This window comes from Symphalangus syndactylus, chromosome 7 (assembly GCF_028878055.3).
Source record: "Symphalangus syndactylus isolate Jambi chromosome 7, NHGRI_mSymSyn1-v2.1_pri, whole genome shotgun sequence".
Lineage (NCBI taxonomy): Eukaryota > Metazoa > Chordata > Mammalia > Primates > Hylobatidae > Symphalangus > Symphalangus syndactylus.
Genome location: NC_072429.2, coordinates 96,902,582 through 96,930,062, shown reverse-complemented (window position 1 = coordinate 96,930,062; position 27,481 = coordinate 96,902,582). Strand labels below are relative to the sequence as shown.

The 27,481-nt window shown below is 39.4% G+C and overlaps 1 protein-coding gene across 4 annotated transcripts in view; it reads left to right on the top strand.

The window, feature by feature from the left end:
* Positions 1–27,481, top strand: part of NIPAL2 (NIPA like domain containing 2) — a 106,272-nt gene that overhangs the window by 60,765 nt on the left and 18,026 nt on the right. For all 4 annotated transcript variants that reach the window (XM_055286875.2, XM_055286873.2, XM_055286871.2 and 1 more), the window contains exons 5-6: positions 11,184–11,305; positions 22,275–22,371. In XM_055286875.2, coding sequence (XP_055142850.1) covers positions 11,184–11,305; positions 22,275–22,371 — 219 coding nt within the window. The remainder of the gene's footprint in view (positions 1–11,183; positions 11,306–22,274; positions 22,372–27,481) is intronic.

Here is a 27,481-nt window from a genome sequence, read left to right as displayed (position 1 = left end):
AGCAATAAACCAGCTCTCAACATTAAAGGATCTAAATTAAACTGACTCTCATAACTTGAGATCTGGGTTCAACTCTGGCTATCAACTGCACGGGCAACTTAGTATTACTTAACTTCTCTAAGCCTCACTTTTCTGGCAAATATGTAAGACAGTTTTGAAGATCAAATTAAACCATTCATATATAAGTACTTTGAAAAATGCAAAGCTTTGTCAATATAATTGTCGTAATTTCTATTACCACCTTCATTGCTGAGAGATTCCTAAGAGGTAATACTAAAAATGTAGTATAAGGAAGGGGAAAACACACACACACACACACACACACACATCAAGAAAACAAACAAAATAAAACCTTTAATTAATTATTTGGGATTCTTTGCTAATTCCTCACCTTTTTTTTTCTTTTGAGACGGAGTCTCGCTCTGTTGCCCAGGCTGGCATATAGCAGCATGATCTCAGCTTACACTGCAACCTCCACTTCCTAGGTTCAAGCAATTCTCCTGCCTCAGCCTCCCAAGTAGCTGGGATTACAGACACGCACCACCATGCCCAGCTAAATTTTGAATTTTTAGTAGAGACAGGGTTTCACCATGTTGTCCAGGCTTGTCTCTAACTCCTGACCTCATGATCCACACACCTCTGCCTCCCAAAGTGCTGGGATTGCAGGCGTGAGCTATCATGCCTGGCCTAATTCCTCATCTTTTAAAAGCAGCTAAAATTTATTAAACATTTACTCTTGCCAAATACTATGTTAAGTGTTTTGCATGGATTATCTCATTTGAATGTAGGAACAATCCATTTACAGAAGCAAAATCTGATACTTAGCGACGTTAAGTAACCTGCCCAAGGTCGTATAACTAGTACATGATGGACCAGTATCCTAACAATGGCAGTCTGGTATAGCTATAGTATAAAGTTAGGGTGAGTCTTTAGTATCAGAAAGCTATTATGTAACCTTACATAACCTTTCTCTTTTTTCTTTTTTAAGACCACACTAGAGGAACCTTATGTAACCTTTGCAAAGTTATATAAATAAGCTTTTTAAGCCTCAATTTTCTAATCTTCAAAATAAAGATAACATTACATACCTCACAGGATTAAATGAGTTCATATATGTAAAACTCTAAAAACAGGGCCTATCACATAATGTGTTCAATAATATTAGCTATAATTGTCATTATTACTACTACCACCATCACCCACCACTGTACTCTACTAATTAATCAGAGTTAAAAATGTCCTAGATTAGGACATTTTTGCAAACTTTAGCAATCCAGGTAACCTTTCCCACAACTCTGATTGGGTGCTCTGTTTTGTTTTTTCCTACCTAACTTAATGCTTTTGGAGTAGGGCTATGTAACCCATAAGTCACATTTATTTCATACCATAGTTAAACATGACCAATTTTTGCCTTTAATCTAGTGTCACAGGAATGAAAAAAGGATTTAGTCACCTATTCTATACACTTGTCTCCAACAAGCAATATCCTAAGATTATCATTATCTGAGATGTAGTAACCCACTTCACACTTAGGGAAGTCCAAGGAAGGACTTTTCCCCAACCCCTCTCAGAAATGTGTCAAGTCACATGTATTTTCTTTGAGCCTTTGTTGCCGTTGCCTTGAGAAAATGTAGATTTTTCTGTTAAAAGCAAAAAAAATTTTTTAAAAAGCATCTTTTTCTTTATAGGGACTAAAACCAAACAGGTAAAAGAGTAGTTAGTGGTATTTTTTAAAGATTAACATATGAACATGCTAAAAATTAAATTATCAAAATGTGTAAAGGAAAATCATTTATTTTTCCCTGTTTCAAGCAAATGAAAGTTTGTTTTTCATGATGGAACAAATGAAGATTTGGGGACCATGTGGAAACAAGCTGAACTAATTTATTGCCAAATGTTACTCTGTGACTATGAAGCTTTTCACCACTAGTCTCAAGAAATGACCTCACAAAGCTATGTCTGAAAGCAATCGCCAAGTTTTATTAAGTCAATGACAGGTTTTGGACTGTGCTCTGATTCTTAGTGGATTAATTATTTTAATGATTATTTTTCCTTTAAAAAAAAGCACCAGATTTCTCTCCCCTTCAATCAGCTGAAAACGACAGGATTTTCTTCTCTCTTCTCCCTTAGACTTCAAAAGCACCAAATCGTCTGTGAGATCCTAGTTGATTTAAGACCAGATAGAGTCATCATGGAAATAAAAATGACAGTCAACTCATCAGCACTTTCCAGAACAGTAATTTGATTACTTCAAGTCACCTAGAAAGGGTTTCCCTAAGTAGAATATCAGGAGATTAATAGTAAGAGGAGGGCCATTTCCTTCCTTCCATTTCCCACACCAGAAATCAGCTTGATTTGGAGCCAATATCTAGAATACTGAACTAGCTAAATGACCCATCATCTCTGGTTGAGAAGACAGATTGACTGTTTTGGTTGCAGAGCTGCCTCAAGAATGGGAGCCTTTCTGATGGAAGGTCCGGGACTACTTGAATTCACCACATCATTGAGATTTTCAATCGAGGGCTCCTTCAAGGTTTAGCTACGATAAGCCTGAGGAATCCAGAGAGATTGTACTTTTGGGAGGGTATTCCCAAATTGTTTGATGTTAAGGAGCCCAATTTATTCTTTGACTCCTGTTATCCCACAAAAGCAATAACTGGACTCTCACTGACCAGGAGACATACTGCAGGGACCAAAGGGATTAGGCTGCAATCTTGTTGCAGTCAGGTTAGCTGAATAAGAAAAACTCTTAAGGCTCCTAAAAGTCAGGTCAGACCAGATTCCAGAAGTCAGCAAATGGGCAGTTAATATTAAGTAGCATCCAGCTGGAAAGTGGACAAAATTCAAGATTTCAGGTTTTAGTTCAGGGAAAGAGGAGTTTGGGAACCAGCATATCTGTTGTGGAGGAACTGTGCAAGTACATCTTAGATTCGAAGACTCCACCGGCTAGAGGTGCCAGTGAACAGAAGCTTCAGAAGGAGCCTGATTCTGGGGTGTTTTCCTCCAACCACATTCTTGGTGCACAGGTATCTAGAGAAGACTTTTGTAACAGAACACTAGTAGCCTCCTGAAACAAAGGCATGCTCACAGCTGGATCTAGTTAAATGTCAAATATTTCCCAAAATATAAAATATTCCCCCAAAACACTACTTCAGTGCAATATAAATGGTCAAATATGTTTAGAAAATATGACAACCATATCCTCCTCTGGGAGATTTACAGTGAATGCTAATACGTTAGGATCTGAGAGGTTTTCCTATAAAAGAATGATTTAAGTTTGTTTAATTCACCTCTTCTCAAATACATTTGCCTTGGGACCTTTTTTGGTGGAGCATCTGTCTTATGAAACTGGTTCCAGGGAACACCAGTTTGAGAGTGCTCTTCTAAAGGAAACTTAAGGCCGGAAAAATAACCTGAGACCAGTCAAGGACCCCAGGGTCCTCTGCCAGGAACAATCAATTCCTTTAATCCCCAATGAGTATGCGGCATATGGCCTCAGGTTGTGCTCTGTACAGCTCCTAGGGGTGCCACTCATATAGACCTCAATGTAAATGACAGCCCTGAGCTGTCCCTTCAGTGGCCTTAATTCTTAATGCAAATAAGAGGCGGTGGAGTATAATAGTTAAGAAAATAGACTACCTAGGTTCCAATCCCAGCTCTCCTCTTCTTAGCTGGAAAATCCCAAGCAAAATAATTATTTCTTCTGTAGCTCAATTTCCTCATTTGTCAAATGTAGATGGTAACAGTTTAAGAGTATACATTATATAGTATTCATATTATTTGTCATATACTATACAACTTATGTATAGTATAAGTCGTAACAGTGTAATAACACAAAGGTAAATCATTTTCACAGATTTGTTGTAAGGATTAAATTAGTTATGTATAAAGCATTTAGAACTGTGCTTACAAATATTAGTTATTACTATTATAGTTATCATTATATCATATTTTAGCATGATGCTGATTATACCATAACTCTCATGTCAGCCATACATGTCTGTGAACTCAATAATTTTAAGAACACCTAAAAAAAATTATTACTGGCCGGGCATAGTGGCTTACACATGTAATTCCAGCACTTTAGGAGGCCAAGGTGAGAGGATTACTTGAGACTAGAAGTTCGAGACCAGCCTGGGCAACATGGCCAGACCCTATCTCTACAAAAATAAAAATTAAAAAATTAGCCAGTCATGGTGGCACATGCCTGTAGTTCCAGCTACTCGGGAGGCCAAGATGAAAGGATCACTTGAGCCCAGGAATTCGAGGCTGCAGTGAGCTGTGATTACATCACTGTACACCAGCGTGGGTAACAGAGTGAGACTGAGTCTCTATTTAAAACAAAAGATTACGTTCCGTTGGCATATGCTCTCCCAGTATAACTAGTGTATCTATTATAAAAGGCAAGGATTTGCTTGTTTACCTGTTTTGCATAAATATCAAGTTTATAGGGAGAGGTTTTATTTAATATTTGTGTATGTTATCAAGCTAAATCTAAGATTCCCACCAGACCATTATAGACTTCTAAGTGACTTGAGTTGTATTTGATGAGGAAAATGTATTTGCTGCAGATTTGGGCATGAAGGCAGAGGATGGCGTCCCATGCCTGTATTGTGGGTGGCATCTAGCATCTAGACATTGGCTCTTACCTGCAGCTCACCCACAGCTGTCTGGCTGCTGTTTTATGTCCTCTCCCACATCCAGATCTTAGGACTCTATACACTAGTTTCCTGAGGCTAGCTGTGGGTAGCAAACATAGGACTGTTATTTTTTCTTTCTTCTTTGTTATGTCTGTTAGTTATGCCATGTCCTTCTTTCTGTTTTCTTTGAAAACCAACAGTGAGAAGTCTTTGCTAGGCATTGAGAAAACACCAGCCAATTCCTTCCACTCATTCCTTCCATTCTCAAATTGGGTTATCTCCTTAGAGACAGCCCCAGTGATGGTCCCTGATCATCCCAAGGCTATAATATTAGAGACACAATTTTGGACTAATTTTTAAGCTTAACTCAGATGGCCATTGGCTCATGGCAGGCAGTCAGCATCCAGAGATGGATCTATCCAGGGTCTGCTGTCACATCAGGCCTCTCAGTGGGCTTTGAAGCATATTCAGTTCCCTAGACTGGCCTCTTGCAGAGCCAAATTCCTGGGATTTTGCAAGTATGATGACTTAATTTGTACCTAGAGATAAGGAAACTGAGTCACAATGGAGTAAATAACTGGCCTAAGCTCTTCCAGGTAGCAAGTAGCAGTGAAATGCGAATTTTGTAGGGGCAGTTTCAGCTTGGATTAGGCTTCTGGGACCCAAGTCTTGACCTAAAATGCAACATTTCTGCGGGTGAGGAACATGTTGGTGATACCCTGCTTCCTTTTGGATCTTACATGTCCAGACAAAGGAAGTGGAGCAAGATGGCTGAATAGAAGCCTCTATCAATCGTCCTCCCTAAAGGAACACCAAATTTTACAAGTATCTACACACGAAAAAAGCACCTTTATAAGAACCAAAACTCAGGTGAGCAATCACAGTACCTGGTGTTAACTTCTTATTGCTGAAAGAGGCACTGAAGAGGGTAGGAAGGACAGTCTTGAATCACCAACACCACCTCTCCCACATCCTCCAGCAGTGGCCAAGTGGCACAGAGAATCTGCGCACTTAGGGAAGAAGAACACAGTGATTACTTTGCACTGGAACTCAATGCTGCCAACACTGGGTAGAGCTCAGCTGATGGCCACAGAGGGAGTATTTAGACCAGCTCTATCCAGAGAGGAATCAACCACCCCAGAGGTGTGAACTTGAGTTTTGGCAAGCCTTGCCACCGTGGACTAAAAGGCTCTGGGGTCCTAAATAAACTTGAAAGGCTGTCTAGGCCACAAGAACTGCAACTCCTAGGCAAGTCCTGGTGCTGTGCTAGGATTAGAACCAGTGGACTTGAGGGGCATGTGATCCAGTGAGACACCAGCTGGGCAGCCAAGGGAGTGCAGGCGCCACTCCTCCCCCAGCCCCAGGCAGCACATCTCACAGCTCTGGGAGAGCCTCCTTTCTTCCACTTGAGGAGAGGAGAGAGAATAAAGAGGACTTTGTCTTGCAACTTGGATACCAGCTCAGTCACAGTAGGATAGGGCATCAGACAGAGTCCTGAGGCCCCCATTCCAGGCCCTAGCTCCTGGATGACATTTCTTGACACACCCTGTGCCAGAAAGGAAGCCACTGCCTTGAAGGGAGGACCTAGTCCTGGCAGGATTCATCACCTCCTGACTAAAGAGTATTTGGGCCCTGAGTAATCAGCAGTGGTAGCCAGACAGTACTTACCATGAGCCTTGGTAGACTTGGTAGACTTACCATGAGCCTTGGAGACTCAGAGATGTATTAGCTTCAGGTGTGGCCCAGCATATTCACAGCTGTGGTGGCTATGGGGAGAAACTCCTTCTGCTTAAGAAAAGGAGATGAATGAATAAAAAGGATATTGTCTTGCAGCTTAGGTACCAGCTTGGCCACAGGAGGGTAGAGCACCAAGCAGGCTCTTGGGGTCACTGATTCCAGGTCTTGGCTCTTGGATGGCATTTCTAGACCTACCCTGAACCACAGGAGAGCCCACTTCCCTGAAGGGTAGTGGCAGGCCTGGCAGCATTCACCGTCAGCTGACTGAAGAGCCTTTGGGCCTTATGTGACTACTGGCAGTACCCTGGCAGTACCTGAGGGTGGTGGACAGAGGAAGCACTCCTCTGCCTGGGGAAAGGGGAGGGACAAATAGAAAGGACTTTGTCTTGTGGTTTTGGTGTCAGCCTAGCTGCAGTAGAAGAGAACACCAGGTAAATTTCTAAGGTTTCTGACTCCAGGCCTGGCTCCTTGACAGCATCTCTGGACCCACCCGGGGCCTAGGGGAACTTGTCACCCTGAAGGGAAGGAAACAAGCCTGGCTGCCTTTGCCACCTGCTGATTGTAGAGCCCTAGGGCCTTGAGTGAACATAGGCAGTAGCCAGGCAGTGGATACAGCAGGCCTTAAGTAAGACCCAATGCTGTGCTGGCTTCAGGTCTGACCTAATGCAGTCCCAGTGGGAGTGGCCACAGGGGTGCTTGTGTCATTCCACCCCTCGCCCCCAACTCCAGGAAATTCAGGACAGAGAGAGAGAGAGAGAGAGACTATTTGGGAGAAACTAAGAGAAGAGAACAAGAGTCTCTGCCTGTTAATCCAGATAATTCATCCAGATCTTATCCAAGACCACCAATATAGTACCTCTACAAATCTGCAAGAACTACAGCATTACTGGGCTTGGAATGCCCCTTAATGTAGAGATGGCCACAGTGACCAAAAACCTAGATCACAACACCCAAGTTCCCTAAAATACCCAGAAAGCCTTCCAAAGAAGGATGGGTACAAACAAGCCCTGACTGCAAAGACTACAATAAATATCTAACTCCTCAATGCCCAGACACTAACAAACATTCACAAGCATCAAGACCATCCAGGAAAACATGACCTCACCAAATGAACTAAATAAGGCACCAGGAGCCAATCTTGGAGAGGCAAGGTTATGTAACCTTTCAGACAGAGAATTCAAATAGCTGTTTTGAGGAAACTCAGATAAATTCAAGATAACCCAGAGAAGGAATTCAGAATACTGTCAGATAAATTTAACAAATAAATTGAAATAATTCAAAAGAATCAAGCAGAAATTCTGGAGTTGAAAAATGCAACTGACATACCAAAGAATGCATCAGAGTCTCTTAACAGCAGAAATGATCAAGCAGAAGAAAGAATCAGTGAGCTTGAAAACAGGCTATTTGAAAATACAATCAGAGGAGACAAAAAAAGAATAAAAAGGAATGGAACACACTTACAAGATCTAGGAAATAGCTCAAAGGAACAAATCTAAGAGTTATTGGCCTTAAAGAGGAGGTAGAGGGAGAGATAGGATTAGAAAGTTTATACAAAGGTATAATAACAGAGAACTTCTCAAACCTAGAGAAAGACATCAATATTCATGTACAAGAAGGTTATAGAACACTGAGCAGATTTAACCCAAAGAAGACTACCCCAAGGCATTTAATCATCACACTCCCAAAGGTCAAGGATAAAGAAAGAATCCTAAAAGCAGCAAGAGAAAAGAAACAAATGACATACAAAAGACCTCTGATACATCTGGCAGCAGACTTTTCAGAGGATCTTACATGTCCAGATTACTCCTTTTGACAAATGGGCCAGCAGAAGGTAAACAAACAAGTTTCCTGAGTCAGAAATCTGTGTCTTTCAAAAGAAGGAATATATGTAGCTTTACTGAAATAAAAATAGCAGGAACTGACATCTCATACCACTTTTAGAAAAAGGTGGAATATAAATTTAAAAGGAATTTATTTAAGGAAGTGCAAATGACTAACACTTTTAAACACTTATGAAAAATGTGCATACAACTCATAAAGGGGACAGTAAATCACATAAATATAAACGACACCAAATAAACAAGCATACAACTGGTGGCAGCTATCCAGAACTGCCTTTGTAATTATTGCAGATAGCTGAAATAAAAATTATTAAGAAGAAAGAATGTGTGACCTGCTGAACTGCCATACAGTTACTTAGCAGATGCACAGTGATGTGAGACCCAAATGAAATAATATATGTGAAAGGGACTTAGAAAGTATAATTGCAGCTGGGCACGGTGGCTCACTCCTGTAATCCCAGAACTTTGGGAAGCTGAGGCGGGCAGATCACCTGAGGTCAAGAGTTTTAGACCACCCTGGCCACCATGGTGAAACCCCATCACTGCTAAAAATACAAAAATTAGCTGGGCGTGGTGGCATGTGCTTGTAGTCCCAGCTACTCAGGAGGCTAAGACAGGAGAATTACTTGAACCCAGGAGATGGAGGTTGCAGTAAGCTGAGGTCGCACCACTGCACTCCAGCCTGGGTGACAGAGCAAGACTGTTTCAAAAAAAAAAAAGGAAGAAGGAAAGAAAGGAAAGAAAGAAAGAAAGAAAGAAAGAAAGAAAGAAAGAAAGAAAGAAAGAAAGAAAGAAAGACAAAGAAAGAAAAAAGGAAGGAAGGAAGACTGCAACGGCATCAGCCATTTTATATTTTTAAAAAGTTTTGAAATGCAGTGAAATACATGCCATAAATATATACACCTCCTACGTACCCACAAAAATTACAAAATTTAGAAATGCAACGAAGATATACATTGATAGGGACAGTCATGGAAGGCAAATGCAGACGTGGATGTGAAGCAGGGAGGGATATGTCAGGATGTGAAACAAGGACAATATTGGAAAGTTGTTCAGTAAACAATACTACCTCCATGAGGTAGAATACCAGTAGACTTAAAAAGAATGAAGCCACCCTGCATTTACTGATGTGAAATGTCCTCCAAAATGTTCTAAGCAGAAAAAAAGCAAGATACAAAAAAGTTTGTATAATATGCAATTATTTATGTAAAAAAAACTCCTGCACACTTATACACACATGCACAAAACATCTCTGAAAAGAAAACCCCAGGAACTAGTGGTGGTAGTTAACTTTGAGGAGGAAAACTAGTGAACCACCAGGGTGCGTGAGATTTAACCTTTCACCAGTCACCCTTGTGTATTGTTGGAATTTTGCCGTTTACATGTGTTGCCTACTCAAAACTAAATTTAAATACAAGAAAGTTAATAGAACTAGATACTATTAGAAGAGATAAAGGAGTGTCTGACAGAGAAGCTTGATATAACTAGAAATTTGGATTTCACAAAAGAAACAGAAGTATCTGAGACATCTTAAAGTAATATGCTACTTTACCATACCAAGTTCAGAAAACAGTTTTTTTTAATCTCTTCCTCCTAGGGACCTACTTTTGAACAATTATGTAATTTTTTTTCCAAAGAAAAGACATGACTGACCGATAATTTTCTCCCAAGTTCTTATATATGGTTTTATTATTTGCTTTTATTTTAGTGTTTAATAATGTATATTGTTTTTTGTTTTTAAAGTTCTTATTAGAAATAGCTTTAAAGACTGCATATAATCTGTCTTCACAAAGTATTACAGAATAAATTGTTACATTATAGGAAACTTCCTTGTAGCTCTACAATACCCTGAATTGCTGTTGTCTAGCTTTTGCGAAAAACCAAATGCTATTTGTTTCCAGGAACTAGAGACCTAAGTCATTTGCATAAGAAGAACAGGAAATTGGTGCCTTCAAATTGTGAGACTTTGTAGACAAACCAAATTGTTTCAGGTTGGAGTCTATGTTGGTTATAAATTATATCCACAATAGCATTGACCTCAGAGATGAAGCAAGTTCAATTATGTTTTCAAGTGTGCTATCTAAAATATGCTACTTATACCAGGGGTGTTTTTTCAGACCGCTAATTATATATAAATAAGCAGTTTTCAACATTATTTGGAAGGGCAAGTCCTCCCTTCACCCCTTCTTCGGTGGCCTCACCCCCTAACCCCCCTACACACATTCCCTTCTGTCATTTTAAGTAATGCTAAACCGATGGCAGTAACACACTCCTTACATAGGTTTATGACGTGGTTTCTATTTTATTTTTATTTTACTAAGCTAACCTTGGAATTCTATATTCTAGATTGGATTAATTAAATTCCTACAGCAAAGCCAGCATTCACCTTTGTTATTGTTGCTAAAAGGACTCCAATGAATGGCAGTGATTAAAGGTGCTCATTACCAGAATTTCAAATTGTTAAATCACCTGAGGGTGCTTCAAGGGATGAGGCCCCAGGGATGAGTGAGTGTAGAGCAGGTCATCATGTGATAGGTTTCCCTGTCCTCTGGACTGTGCCATCTAGATCTAGACAGATCTAGATGTGTCTAGATCCATCATGCACTTATTGGCCCATGAGGAAACAGTCAGCTTAGGAGGTGTTTTCACGCCTTCATAGCACATATTCTGATCTTCCCGATCATTGGGGAAAGCTTCCCTGAAGATGCCGGGATTCATCCAGAACAATAGAGAAAAACTGGAAGTTATGTCCTGCCCCATCCATCCCCCGGCTCTATTCCCCTGTAAAGGGAATGCCTTCAGGTGAATGTGGATGCTATCCAAGGATGATTTGAGGAAACGGAGTATAATAGGGAGGGGAGATTGGCACTTTTACAAGGAATGCGCAGTCTCTAGGCAATGTCTGCGTCAACAAAAAGCTTTAGATTGGTTTCACTTTGGTTTTTCTTTTCAATTTTATTTAAAGGTATGACACTGGCATTTGCAGGAACGTATTTACTGGTGAACTTTGCTCCAAATATCACTCAGGCAATCTCAGCAAGAACAGTACAGTATTACCTTGTCGGATGGCAGTTCCTGATCTATGTGGTAAGAATTCTAAATATTTTACTATCCCCGAAGCTATATTATCCAGACCACTGGTACATGCAGATATTAGAGAACATAATCTTTTCCTTACCAGCACTAATATCTTATTAAAATCTAAATGTATTTGACCAATACCAAAGTATTTGAAATACTAAGTCAGCAATAGAAGCACCCTTAGTTTCCCAGTTATCCTTTCCCGGAAAAAATTCCACATCGATTAATCCCGCAAGTTCCAGAGCAACACGTTTTAGGACACTCAGAGTAAAAAAAAACGTTCCCTTCCAAGTTGAAGGGACAATACTTGAGGACACATTTTGCTTTACTGAACTTTATTCAAAATAGGGGTTCTCTTCAGAAAAGTCCTTGTTTTTTATGGCTGCATAGTATTCCATGGTGTATATGTGTCACATTTTCTTTATCCAGTCTATCATTGATGGACATTTGGGTTGGTTCCAAGTCTTTGCTATTGTGAACAATGCCACAATAAACATATGTGTGCATGTGTCTTCATAGTAGAATGGTTTATAATCCATTGGGTATATACCCAGTAATGGGATTGTTGGGTCAAATGGTATTTCTAGTTCTAGATCCTTGAGGAATCGCCACACTGTCTTCCACAATGATTGAACTAATTTACACTCCCACCAACAGTGTTTCTGTTTCTCCACATCCTCTCCAGCATCTGTTGTTTCCTGACTTTTTAATGATCACCATTCTAACTGGCTTGAGATGGTATCTCATTGTGGTTTTGATTTGCATTTCTCTAATGACCAGTGATGATAAACATGAGGGATAGCATTAGGAGAAATACCTAATGTAGGTGACAGGTTGATGGGTACAGTAAATCACCATGGCACATGTATACTTATGTAACAAAACCGTACATTCTGCACGTTTCCCAGAACTTAAAGTATAATAATTAAAAAAAAAAACTTGATAGATGTAGACAAACTGCCCTCCAAAATTTCCATATTCATTTATATTCCTATTAGTACTCTCAACCAATACAAAATATTTAAACTTGTATATTTTTCTCTTTTATTATATTTTAAATTTTATATCTTTAATTTTTCCAATGAAAAAGATTAAAGTGATTTATTTAAAATAAAAAAAAGTCCTTGTTGAGATCAATGCCACAGACTGTCTGAGAGGAGCACACAACAGTACTACAATGCCAAGAGATGTGTAAAAGAATGAAATGAGGCTGGGCACGCTGGCTCACGCCCATAATCCCACACTTTGGGAGGCCAAGGCGGGCAGATCACTTGAGGTCAGGAGTTTGAAACCAGCCTGGCCAACATGGGGAAACCCCATCTCTACTAAACATACAAAAATTAGCCAGGAGTGGTAGTACGCACCTGTAAACCCAGCTACTCAGGAGGCTGAGGCAGGAGAATCGCTTGGACCTGGGAGGTAGAGGCTACAGTGAGCCAAGATAGTGCCATTGCACTCCAGCCTGGGCGACAAGAGCAAAACTCTGTCCAAAAAAAAAAAAAAAAAATGAATGAAATGACCTGATAGAGAAATATGAAGGCATTAACTGGGTTATCTCATTTGATGCAGTGGCTGTATCTGTAGGTATAAAGAGAATATGATTGAAAGGGCTGATATGCAACTTGTCACAGAAGTTAGTATAGATTGGGGAATAATAATAATATTCTAGGAAGGGTATGTAATAAGAAGAAAGCTGGGATAGTCTAGCTGAGCATTTAATCAAGAACTGGTTTGGTAAAATAGTTGTGAAATCAATAAAAAGAATTAGGCTGGGCATGGTGGTGTACGTCTGTAACCCAACACTTCGGGAAGCCAAGGTGGGAGAATCACTTGAGCTCAGGAGTTTGAGACCAGTCTGTCAACATGACAAGACCTCAACTCTACAAATAATTTTAAAAATTGGCCAGGCATGGTAGTATGCACCTGCAGTCCCAGCTACTTGGGAGGTTGAGATGAGAGGATCTTGAGCCCAGGAGGTCAAGGTTGCAGTGAGCCATGATTGCAGCTCTGCACTCCAGCCTGGGTGACAGAGTGAAACCCTGTCTCAAGACAAAAAAAAAAAAAAAAAAAAGAATCAAAGCACACAGAATTATACATTTTTAGAATTAGAAGTGACCTCGAAAGCTGACTGGTCTAGCCTTCTGCCATTAAAACAGGTAAAATAGTATGATCCTACTTTATCTGCCTAGTATTGAAAAGTATGACATTGGCATTTACAGGGACATGTCTAGTGAGGAAATTTTGCTCCAAGTACAGGACTGAAGCAGTTCCTAGTGTACATGACAAGAATTCTATATATCCGACCATTTCTGATATGTATTCTGACCACTAGAACACAAATATTTACAGATCTTTTCACTTTCATTTCCTCTGTTTCCTTTTCTACTCCTTTCTCTTGCCCTACAAAGATACTTAGCTTTCTCTATTTAAAAAAAAAAAATTCTCATACACTACACACCCTTTTAATAAACTGTCCAATATCCCTCCTGCCATTTATACCAAGAATGTCTTCAAATAGTCTACTCTTGCTGGCCCTGTCCACTTCCTCAGCTCCCACTAACTCTTCACGCATTCCAATCTGTGGATAGGCCTGTGGGTCAAAGGAGGTAGGGGACCTTGCTAGCAGAGGGAACAGCAAAGAGATACAACAGCACTGCGTTATGTGGCCGGAGGGGGCTCACCAGTCAGATTTGTTTATTAGGAGGAGCTTGTACCCACAGTGTTGATGATGAACAGCAGGGGAGGCAGCCTTGTTAAGAGGCTGCTGACACAGTCCAAGCAAGAGATGATGGAAGCCTGAATTAATGCAACGGGAATGGGAATGTAGAAAAGGACCAAGTTCTAGAGGCTTTACATTCCCAACAGAAAGGGGGCTAGGAGTGACAAATGAGGGTTTAGGAGAAGTCTAGAGAAGTAAATTCCTCTCCATGAATTGCCAAAGGAATTGCTTTTTTGGGTCCTGATTCTTCTCAAACCTTATGCAGCATTTACTCCCTGGCCCATCATCTTCTGGAACCTCTCTCCTCCTTGCTTCCTCCAAATGTTTTCCCTGTTTCTCTTCTTCCTCTCTGACTAATCCATGTCAGGCTCTTGAGCACTTCCTCTTCCTCTGCCTCGCTTCTATCGATGCTGCACACTCTTCCAAGGTCTTCTAAAAGAATCCCATTGCCCACCCACCAGCATCCTTTTGAAAGACTTCCTAATCCAGACCTACCTCTCCTTCCCAGGCCCCTCCTGAGCTCCAGATCTACAGTCTCATCTGTCCACTCATCCCTGGATGTCCCATAGTCTCCTTAAATGTAACACATCAAAAACCAAACCATCTTCTCCCCCAAACTCTCTCTTCTCTTCCATGTCAGCCTCCCATACTGGAAACCTAAACTACACATGACTTCTTCTTCACCCTCATTCCTCACTCCTACCCCTGATCCTGTTGGAAATGTAAAGTCTCTTGAACTTGACCCCTTTGTCACGTTCCCATTCCTATTGCATTAATTCAGGCTTCCACCATCTCTTGTTTGGACTGTGTCAGCAGCCTCTTAACAAGGCTGCCTCCCCTGCTGTTCATCATCAACACTGGTACAAGCTCCTCCTAATAAACAAACCTGACCAGTGAGCCCCCTCCAGCCACATAACACAGTGCTGTTGTACCTGTCTGCCTCCCCTACCTCCTTTGACCCACAGCCCCATCTCCTTATGACCCCTCATGGGCATGGCTCAGATTGTACCTCTTTGTCTATTTACCTGCCTGTCTTATTCCAGAAGACCCTGCACTTGTTCAGGATATGAACTTGTATTGGTTGATCAATGAATCAATCAGGCCATCAGTCATAGTGCCCTGCCTATTTAAATCCCTGATCCTCATATGTTATGGCCCTGAAATCCATTTTCATAGGCCTTATTTCCACCCTAGTGCTGTCACTTCCTAGCTCTTCCCCTCACCCCTGCCCTCCTTCAGCCTTTAAGATTGGGCTTCCCAACTCAGATCGCCTGTCTCGGGTCTGTCATACTTTGTGCCAACCCCTCTGCCCCATTTATCTTCCTACTTCTATGCCACACTCAGTTCTTTAATTATCACAGCTTTCATCAGTCCATGATAAGCACTAGAAGGAGTTCTAATCTCTGTGATTTACTTCTGTTTTTTATACTTTACAGAAAATTTTATTATAGTCCAGACTTGAAGCCTTACCAACAAATTATTACTCTTTGCCTGCAGGCAAAATAAATTCTTCATCTAGTTAAGAAAAGGGTCACATAGGCTGAAACCAGAAAATTTATGGCGTAAGTTAAATCCTTTGTATATTAAAGATGCATCAAGACTTATTTCCTGGAATAAACAGCATTGTTTTTTTGTTTTTATTTTTTATTATTATACTTTAGGTTTTAGGGTACGTGTGCACAATGTGCAGGTTTGTTACATATGTATCCATGTGCCATGTTGTTTTGCTGCACCCATTAGCTTGTCATTTAGCATTAGGTATATCTCCTAATGCTGTCCCTCCCCCCCCCCCCACCCCACAACAGTCCCCAGAGTGTGATGTTCCCCATCCTGTGTCCATGAGTTCTCATTGTTCAATTCCCACCTATGAGTGAGAACATGTGGTGTTTGGTTTTTTGTCCTTGCGATAGTTTACTGAGAATGATGTTTTCCAGCTTCATCCATGTCCCTACAAAGGACATGAACTCATCATTTTTTATGGCTGCATAGTATTCCATGGTGTATATGTGCCACATTTTCTTAATCCAGTCTATCGTTGTTGGACATTTGGGTTGGTTCCAACTCTTTGCTATTGTGAATAGTGCCGCAATAAACATACGTGTGCATGTGTCTTTATAGCAGCATGATTTATAGTCCTTTGGGTATATACCCAGTAATGGGATGGCTGGGTCAGATGGTATTTCTAGTTCTAGATCCCTGAGGAATGGCCACACTGACTTCCACAATGGTTGAACTAGTTTACAGTCCCACCAACAGTGTAAAAGTGTTCCTATTTCTCCACATCCTCTCCAGCACCTGTTGTTTCCTGACTTTTTAATGATGGCTGTTCTAACTGGTGTGAGATGGTATCTCACTGTGGTTTTGATTTGCATTTCTCTGATGGCCAGTGATGATGAGCATTTTTTCATGTGTTTTTTGGCTGCATAAATGTCTTCTTTTGAGAAGTGTCTGTTCATGTCCTTCGCCCACTTTTGGATGGGATTGTTTGTTTTTTTCTTGTAAATTTGTTTGAGTTCATTGTAGATTCTGGATATTAGCCCTTTGTCAGATGAGTAGGTTGCAAAAATTTTCTCCCATTCTGTAGGTTGCCTGTTCACTCTGATGGTAGTTTCTTTTGCTAAACAGCATTGTTTAATGATGATCTATCTTGTATTGTTTTAACACCAGAGAAAACATTTGAAGAGATCTAAACTCTTTTTATTAAACTGTGTATTTCCACAAAAAGTACTGAGATTAATTGCAGTTTGCCATTTTTCCAAAATCAACTCTTAAAATAAATTTATTCATCATTTATTCACACATCCATTAAGTGGTGATTAGACACCAAATTTAGAGAGAGGAATTCCCGTAGCAGGAATTTTACAGTTCTGGGAGAAACCCATATATCTGAAAAATCATATTAAGATAAAGAAATTATATTTGAAAGTAAATGCCACAGAGAAAAATGTAAATAATCTCAGGTATTTATAACATAGCATAAAATAAACCTTTAATAAAGTCACTTTTGAATAACACTGTTGGCATTATACTCTAAGGAGAATAGATCTATATTATATTCATTTGTAATCTAATTCATTATATAATTGCATCTCTAAAGACTCTAGAAGTGATGAATTTTATACTAAGATCGTGAGCTGAAATTTGGTTTGAATCTGTTAAACACCTAAGTAATATTTAATCCTCAGATGTGGCAAATTCTGTGCTTTTCTGCAAGCCCTGACTGCAAAGATAATAATTACAGTAATTAAGACTATTCTTTGACATATCATTCATCTAACTCTATGTATTATACCAAGTATAAATAAGAGCACCTGAATTGGCTTTCAGGACTGATCAAATAACTTCTAAAATATTTATAAGCCTGAATACATATATTTCTCACAAAAGGAATTATAATATTGCGGCACCCGCTGGCTCCTATCAACCCCTTGTCTTGTGTGTTTGCGTGCCCCAGACAGATGTCTGTTTTTCCTTCAAGACTTACATTAAATGGAAGCCTCACAGAGACAAGGCTCAGGAGCTTTTCCTCTGATCTGGTACAGAAAAGAAAGGAAGGAAGATTTGAGAAGCCCAGTGTATACCAGCCAGAGAAGAATAAAGTGCCCTCCACTCACTCACTAAAACAGCCTTTCCCAGCCTGTCTGCTGCAGACGGGCAATCCCCATCCTTGCCAAAACACAAAGAGGAGTGGGGTTTTCAAGGTCAAACTAGGTGAGAAAGATTCTGCATAACATGGCCTGTCTGAGAAATTAATCATCTCCGTTAGCATATTAAAAGCTAAAAGTCCTGTAAGAATGAGAAAGGTTTGATTTTGTTAATCCTACATGCCCCAGGCTTATTTGACCATGAGGCCCTTTTCTTGGAAGGACCCTTTGTTGAGTAATACCTATGAGCAAACGTGTTCTGCAAAAACCACGTTAGAAAATGCAGCCCTGATTCTCAATTACTTCATGTTCTTTGGCAGGCTTGGTCATGGCTATTTTGCTCACCCAGATTTTCCAAAAGATTATTCAAATGGAAACCTCTTTTGTGAACATAAAATCCTTCACAAAATAATCTGCACATTGCTCATTTTCTCTCAGACAAAATTAAATCAGCAGATGCTGGGGCCAAGCCTGTCATTTGGTGTCATTCTGTACCCTAAACCTGATTATTAAGTCAGCCTTTCTGGCAAAGCTGCGACAAAACCTACCATCAGGTATTAGAAACCTAAGGGAGAAAACTGTATGTTTTTATAGGACATCAATATCTGTGGCATGATGTTATTTGCTTTATTGTCTGAATGCAAATAGCACTTGCGTGTCCACGCAAGGGTCCACTTCTTCGGTAGCAGAGTGGCTGAGCCCTATGTCTAGCTCAGACCACATTCTGTTCTTTACCTGCACACTGGCCATATACATGGGGCACTGTTATCCTCTGCATCTGATGGATGGGGAAGTTGAGGCTGGGGAAGGCCCAGGAACTTGTTTAAGGTCATGTAAGTACTAAGTGATAAAGCCAGAACTCAAAACCAGTTTGTTCACTTCTGCGGTGCACATGCCAATACACCTCACTCAATGCCTCTCTGCAGAATTAATAAACTGACTGCCAAGGATCAGATCTTTGTCCAAACATGGCCTTAGAGAGAACCTTTGCAGAGCTCATTTGTTTTGGACAGAGAAGCCATATGCTATGGCCATAGGCTATGCGTTTGAGAACTGGGTGAGGGAAGATGAGGTCAAATCGGGCTCAGATATTGGTACTGGCAGTGGGGCATCCAGTGCTAAAATTTTGTCTATCTCTTTTGACACACACCTCTTCAGCTGCCAGTGCTCTTTGTATTAGGTTGGTGCAAAATTAATTGAGGTTTTTCCCATTGAAAGTAACTACTTTGACAAATTGAAAATTGTTTATTTTTGTCTATTTTTCCTTCAAGGCTTACATCAAATGGAAACCTCACAGGTACAAGGCCCAGGAATTTTTCCTCTGATCTGGTACAGAAAACAAAGGAAGGAAGAATTGCATCAACCCACCAACCTAATACAAAACCCCTTTGCTATGTAAAGTAACATCTTCACAGCTTCTGGAGATTAGACCGGGGACTCCTATGGGGGCCATTATGCTGCCTATCAGAGCTGCATCATTTAGCCCCTCTGAGCCTCAGTTTCCTCACCTATAAACTGATGATAGCACCTACCTCCTAAATGGTTGTGAGGATTCAACGAATTTGTAACAGGAAGCTCTGAGAACAGTGCACAGGGTGTGGGGGACACACAGTAAGTGCTGTCACTTTTTCTAACCTGTGAGATTGCAATCAATAATGCAGCCTCTTCCTGGGGCACCGCAACCTGCAGAAATCACAGCTTCTTTAATATTGACGTTTTCAGGGAAAAAAAAAATGGTGCTAGAAAAAAATCAGCATTAATTCATACTGCTTTAATATTTTATTCCTAGGAGCTGTGTGACTTCTTGCCACAAGGCAGAACCAGGGCAACTATAGTTATTCTGTGAATAATGGGAACTCATGTTTTATTTATCTGAAGCTACAGAGATGGAAATTGCCCACACATGAAAAAAGTCATACATGGTTTCTAGAATTGATAACAAATACCTGCAAAAAATAATAATCAGCATGAGAATCGATTTACCTAACAGGCTCTGTGTTAACACAGGAAGAGCTTTCTTTTCTCCAGCAACAAATACAGCGGCCCAAACACTGCTGTGAATTGTCTATAATTGTCTCATGTGAGAAATGGAAGCCTGTGGTTGAGGGGAGACCGGGCCCAGAGGGATATTTCTGTTAACAATTGGTGAAATGCACAGAAATTAGGACACCCAATGTTTTGATGGTGATTTTAGGGAAGGCAAAGAGATACAAGTTTAATGGCTTTTGTAGAACTACTCAATTAAATCAAAGGTCTGGCAAATAAGTCCCATAAGAAACAGTTAAAATAATTGGTTTAATTTACCAGGAGAAGAAAAGACAAAGGGATGAGTTCATCTTCCATATTAGATGAGAAGGTTTTTAAATGAGGAAGATAAGGGTCTGCTGTTTCCCATGCCCACAAAGGATTAGAGAAAAAAACAAACCCACAAGCAAACCCTTGAATAAAAACAAATTTAAGTTGATTTAGAGAGGGCATTGTAGGTAGAATGCATTCCTCAAAATAGTGAAGTCCCTAACTCCTGTGGTTAAAAAAAGAAAAAAAGAAAAAAAATTAGTGATGGTACTGTCTGCTGTTAGAAAAGTAAACATTCATACTTACAAATTCAGCCCAAGAATACCATCTCGTCAAAAATAATAGCCTGGGCCAGGCACGGTGGCTCATGCCTGTAATCCCAGCACTTTGGGAGGCTGAGGCAGGTGGATCACTTGAGGTCAGGAGTTCAAGACCAACCTGGCCAACATGGCAAAACCCTGTCTCTACTAAAAATACAAAAATTAGTCGGGCGTGGTGGCAGGCACCCGTAATCCCAGCTACTGAGGCTGAGGCAAGAGAATTACTTGAACCTGAGAGGGAGAGGTTTAAGTGAGCTGAGATTGAGCCATTACACTCCAGCCTGGGCAACAGAGTAAGACTCCATCTCGAAAAAAAAAAAAAAAAAAAGATGTTAAAACAAAAATAAAACTGAGAACTCAAAATTACACTAAAGTTCTTAAGGACAGGAAAATTTTAGACTTTCAGTCAATTAATATTTATTGAACAATCAGTTTATTAGGCATTAGGTCTTTTTTGGCAACTTATTCATAATAAATTTGAGGTGTGATTTACTCATTAATTCCATCAGTACTCATTGAGTGACCGACTGTGTGCCAGGCACCAGAGATTGGGTGGCAAAAAGGGTAGGTAAGATTCCTGTTCTAGGGCTGGCATTCTAGTAGGGAAGACAGACAAGAAACACATAAACATACGAACAAGAAATGATGACGGCAAAATGCTCCACAGCAACCTGAAGCTGGGGATGTGACAGGATAATGAGTGGCTCTGTTAGATCAGAAGAGTCAGAGAAGAACTCTCAGAGAGGTGGCATTTGACCTGTGAGCTGAGTGACTTGGAAGAGCCATTGTGCAAAGATCAGTGAAAGAGCATTCCAGGCAGAGCGAACAGTTAGTGCAAAGGCCCGCAGTCAGGAGCAATCTGAAGATTGCAAAGAACTAGGAGAAAAAAAAGGATTTTAAAAAATTGCCATGAGGCTGGCACAGAGTGGACCATCCAGGAGTGAGTGGTCCAAAATTAGGTCCAGGGAGTTGCCTAGGACTTTATGATCCAGGAGGGAGTTTGGATTTTATTCTAAATGTGATAGGAAACCACAGGAGGTTTCAGCAAGGGAATGGATGGGTCTAGTTTATATTTTTACTACATGCATCATCCTAGAAGAATGTCACAAATATAATACATGGTGAAAAAAAGCAAGCAAGTGAAAGCAAGTATGATTCCACTTGTATAAAGTCCAAACATGCAAAAATAAACTGGGTACCATTTAGGGACATATAAAAATGCAATAAACTATAAAGAAAGTGAATGATAAACATAGATGTTCAGTGTAGTGGTTCCTAGGGAGGTTGAAGGAGGAGGGGAGTGCAGCTGGTGAGGGGCACATGAGAGACTTCAGAGGTGTCGGTACGTTCTGTTTCTTAGGTTGGGTAGAGAGTCTGTGAGTGCCTGTCATATTACTCTAAATCCCTTTGATGTACATCATATATGTTCTCTATGAATAAAATATTTCATTATCCAAATTGTGTTTTTAAATGATTCCTCTGGCCGTGGAATGGCTGGATTATAGAGAGGCAAGGGTAAAATCAGAGATGAGTTAGAAGCAAATGCAACTGTCTAAAGAGGAAAGCAGGGAGTGAGGGAAAGGGGTTTGGGGTTTGTGCAACACGAAGTGTGGGAATGCCACTAACTGGCCGGCAAAGGCCCTGGAGGAACAGACTGGGAAGGTAGGGAATCTAGTGGGAGGTGTTACCCACATTACTGTGGCGTGTCTATTAAACACGCAGGTGGAAATGTCTCGTAGATACTTGGGGAAATGAGGCTGAACTCCCAGGGAGGTTAGGACTGGAGATCTTGATTTGGGCATCACTGGCAGAGAGGGGTGTTCAAGCTCTGGGTCTGGATGGCCGAGGTGCTTATACTGCTCTCCTGTGTCATCCCTAGGAACCTCAGTCACCCTCAACTCTCATATGAGAACTGCTGCAAAATCAAAATGAGAAGTGTGACATTTTGAAGACTTTGCATAGAATAACTTACTCTTTTCCATCTTTTTCATTTCTAGATTTTAGAAATATTAATTTTCTGCATTCTCCTGTATTTCTATAAAAGAAAAGGAATGAAGCATATGGTGATTCTGCTAACCCTGGTGGCAATTCTAGGTAAAGGCATATTTTGTTTTCTTATTCTTTAATTGAGCTGTGCTGAGTCATAAATGAGGTTTGAAGGAAAATGCTTAGGCATTCTACTCCTTTCTCATTGTTTATATTTTTCAGCTCTGATCTATAGGAAGAAACTGAGTCTAAATTATAAAAATTATACGTTGCCTGTCCATTACTGCAATTGATATATATTTAATTTTTAAAAAAATACATTTAAGGATTTTTTGCTTCTTGATAACTTTATTTGCTCCCTGATAATTTGAAGATATTTTGTTAATAAGTAATTGAAAATCTTGAAAGAGAAACAAATTAATGATCCCAATTAAAACTCTTGTGTAAGGAATTGGTTAGCAAGACCTATACTATTTATATTTTCTTTAAAAACTTTATAATATGACTAATAGGAAACGTAGATGTAAGCAGTATGATTTTCTTAAATATCACATTTCTTTCATTCATTGTTTACCAACCCATTTACTCTGTTTTTCCAGAGGCACCTTGTTAGAGTTGAAAATGAGTGCTTAGATAAGCCCACTATGTGTTTTTAATGTATCTTCCCTCTCTTCTCCTTTTCTGTCTTTCTGTCTCTCTGTCCCTGTCTCTTTCTTTCTCTCTCTCTCTCTTTCCCCCACCCCTACACACACACACACACACACACACACACACACACACACACACACACTCTCTCTCTCTCCCTCTCTTACTCATATATACCAACACTAGGAGATCTCACTAATCATTTAGGAAATTCCCTTTATAAAAATGTATTTGTAAATCTTCCTTCATTTCCTCTTAGCCAGTCAGATGGCCCACACATCACATCAGTGCTGTTTGCCATGACTCAGAAGGCTGTATTCATACCCCTGGGGCAGCATGCAGCTTCCATGTCAATGAGGTGCTGGGTTTTCATGTTCCTATCTCATCAACTAGTTCTCTCCTTTGTACTAGAAAATTTGTGTTTTTGATAGTTACTTATAGAAACAAATGTACTCTGTGCTATATTCAGGTATGCTGTAGATCAAGAGAATAGAAAGAGAACTTTATATTTGTTTCTTTCCAAATTACCAAGTAGGGAAAACAAAAGCAGACAACTAAGAAACAAAATGTACCTTATATAAGAAAATGATGAAAACAAAGCCAACTTTAAATAGGAATGTAAGATAACAGAATTAAGATAATGCATAGCCGTTATGATAATAAATGTAAATGGAATGCGTTTACCTAGTAAAAAAAAAAAAAAAAAAGAAATATTCTCAAATTGGACATCAGGGAAACTTCCAGATTGATTTTGAAAATAATTCTGAAATTGGATTCAGCCAATTTGCACTAGTACAGCTGTAAGGGTTATTCAAATAGCAGCCACCATGCTTCCTTCCCCTAATATCTCCTCCTCTTAACCCCAGCCCTGTCATGATAAATACTAAGACAGGGGTTCTCCAGGACCCTCTTCCAGCAGTGCCACGGCCAGCACCCTTTCTGATTGGCCCTTGCAGGTTGCGAAGTGTTTTGGCTGCATGCATAAATTTTCGTCTAAAACAAGGTAAATCAGCTTGAAAGTAAAACGATGCAGGAGGTCATGATATTACTAAATGAAAATTAAGGCAGAAGATAGTAAGTGAGATAAAAGGGGTAATTTATCCTGACAAAAAGAGCACAGTCCACAAAATGTCATATCCAATATGCAATAGAAAATCTTCAGAAAATGCAAAACTACACTAACAGAAATATAAGGGGGTTAGGAGACTTCTCTCAGCTCATGGAACAGACATGAAAACCATATAAAGACAGAGGATCTGAATAATTAATCATGAACTGGTACCTGTAATATTGAACTCTAAATCCTGAACACAGAGAATAAACTTTCTTTCAAGTGGCTGTGTAACATTTACAAAAGTTGATCATATAATTGGCCATGAAGAAATCCTTGATAAATTCCAGGAAGTTGAAAAAATACAGACCACATCCTCAGATCACAGTGAAATAAAAACAGAAAAATAATAACAAAAACCGAAACCAGTAAAACCCTACCACCTGGGAATGTTAACACTACCCTCGAACTGCAGCTGTGCAAAGTAGAAACAAAGATTTAATTGCAGCGTATTTTTAAATTATTATTAAAGCACTTAATCTTAAACCTAGAGTTTATGACTAATGCTATATTCAGAGAAATTGATTGCTTTAAATGTAAGTCAATTAAGCATTCAACTCAAGAAATTAGAAAAAATACTGAAATAAAGCTAAGGAAAGCAGAAAGAATTAATTAAAATTAATTAAAAAGGCAAAAATTAATGAAATAGAAAAGAGAAAAGTAGTGGGTTTATAACTAAACACAACAATGTGTTCTTAAAAGACAACTAATAAAATAGATCCTCCATCAGAAAAAAAGAACCACAGATACCCCGAAATAGAAACGATAGATAGATATGCATATATATAAATTTGAATGAATTGCTTATCTTTTAATGAAAATAACTATGGGGGAAATAAAGCAGTTGTTAAAAAGCTATATCCTAAAAAAGAACCAGGCCTAGAGAGTTCCAAAGGTAATATCTTCAAATCCTTAAGGAATAGATTATTCTGATGTTGTTGCAACTATTTGAGGACATAAGAAGAAAGCTTTTACTTTTTGGAAAACACAATCAGATAAGACTCACCTCCCAAAATGGGAAACAAAATAGGACAAACAAAAAACACTATGAACTAATATCACTGCTAAATATTGACAAAAAATCCAAAAAAAAAAAATTAGCAAATAAAACACAGAGCAAATCATACTCAGTGACAAAGTGATCTTTGTTTTGTTTTGAGACAGAGCCTTGCTCTGTCACCCAGGCTGATGTGTATTGGCACAATCATAGCTCACTGTGGCTTCAAACTCCCAGGCTCAAGTAATCCTCCTACCTCAGCCTCCTGAGTAGCTGGGACTACAGATGCGTGGCATCATGCCTGGCTAATTTTTTTTTTTTTTTTTTTTTTGGGGGAGACAGGGTATCCCCATGTTGCCCGGGCTGGTCACAAACTCCTAGGCTCAAGCAATCCTCCTGCCTCACCTTCCCAAAGTGCTAGGATTACAGGCATGAGCCACCGTGCCTGGCCCAAGTGGTCTTAATAAAACTAGTTCTTCTCTGTAGCACTTAGAACAATTAGCACTTACATATTCTACTTATATGTTTATATGCTGTTATGAGCCCCTCTTCCTGGCCAGATTAGAGCATGTCTATCATTTTTTAAGTAGAATTGAGCACAGTAATCACACAGTAAACATTTGAATTTAATTAACTATGGGAATGAAAGAGGGATTCTTTCAGAAACTCATTAATATAGTTCATCAAGTTTCCTATGCACTCCTAATAAAGAACTTGTTGGTGAAATACCAGAAGTGTTCTCATTACAGCAAGAAATGAGAACCAAGATTCTCACCCTGCACTGTGTGCTCATCTTGAATATTGTACAATGAGCATTAGTACATTTTAAAAAAGTGATTATGAAAGTCATGTTGTATCCATAAGAGGTAGCAAAGTACATGATATTGCTTGTGTTTGATAAAAAATGGAATTAAAAAAAAGAAAATAGCAAGTGAGGGTAGTCAGAAGAAAGAAACTTGGCTTCTGGTGAGTGACCCACTTTGCCAGTAGTGGTGATCATTCTTAAAGGACTCCAGGCCTGGTGTGATGGCTCACACCTGTAATCCCAGCACTTTGGGAGACCATAGCAGGTGGATCACCTAAGGTCAGGAGTTTGAGACCAGCCTGGCCAACATGGTGAAACCCCAGCTCTACTAAAAATACAAAAATTAGCCGGGTGTGATGGTGGGCACCTGTAATCTCGGCTACTCAGGAGGCTGAGGCAGGACAATTATTTGAACCCACAAGGCGGAGATTGCAGTGAGCCAACATCGCACCATTGCACTCCAGCCTGGGCCACAACAGCAAAACTCCGTATCAAAAAAAAAAAAAAGTACTCTAAATCCTCTGGGTTGATCAGGAAACCAGGAAGGCCAGGAAGTCCTTCTCTATCCATGGAATGCTTTGGTTATCAGAGACAAATTGATAAATAAAATGTTTATGGCTCTCATAAGGAAATGTTTATGGCAACCTAGGAAACTTTTTGAAAGGAGGTATATTGATGAAAATCTAAGAGGGAATTGAGAGGGACAAATTTCAAAAACAGGTCAGCACAAGTTTAGAAAAAATTGTGTTGTTCTAATGATGAAAGTATATATGGTAATTATTGATAATTAAGAAAATAGAGAAAGATACAAAGAAAAATATTAAAATCTGTGTAATTGAGCACTGTACAACAGAGTGTGACTGGTACTCTCTGGAAGGCAGTTGGCTAGTATATTTCACAAGCCTTCACAGTGGCTGTAGTCAGGAATTCCTCTTTAGGTGGTTTTCCTAGGGAAATAGGCAGAGTGATAAACAAAGACTCATGTTCAAGAAAATTCATCACAGACCCGCTTTTAATAGTAAAAAAAAAAAATGGATACAATCTAAATATCCAAAAATAGGGAATTGCCAAAATAAATTCATACAAATTCATGCTTTAGAAGAATACTTAATGGAATAGAAAATACTTCAGGTAAGTAGGTTCCTAAGTGGTATATACTTGGAAAATAAGCTCCTAAGTAGCACATACCTTATGATTCACATGTTGTAACCTATTCATACTTATAGACGGGAAAATAACAACATGTCCAAATGTCAAAAATGATTTGAGATGAATGCTGAAACTACAGGTGATTTTAATTTTCCTTTCCAGGCTTTTCCACATTTTCCAAAAATTTTTAAATGAATGTGTTTACTTTTGTAGATTTTTTTAAATGAATTTAAAGTTAATTCATTATCCCGGTGCTAGAGATAACCACTGACAATATCTTATGTAGTTTATTCTCATCTTTTTTTCTGTGCTTACCTAAGTACTTTCTATTTTTAAGTATAACATTAGAAGAACACTGCATTACAATTATGTATTTCCACCTATCCTCATCAACCAACCCCCAAAAATACATAGAAGTACTCAACACCAGCCTAGAAATAACTTACAGGTTAAAATAATGATTAATCAGTTGACAATTGTGCATGCTTTGAAAATATAATGATTGGCTACA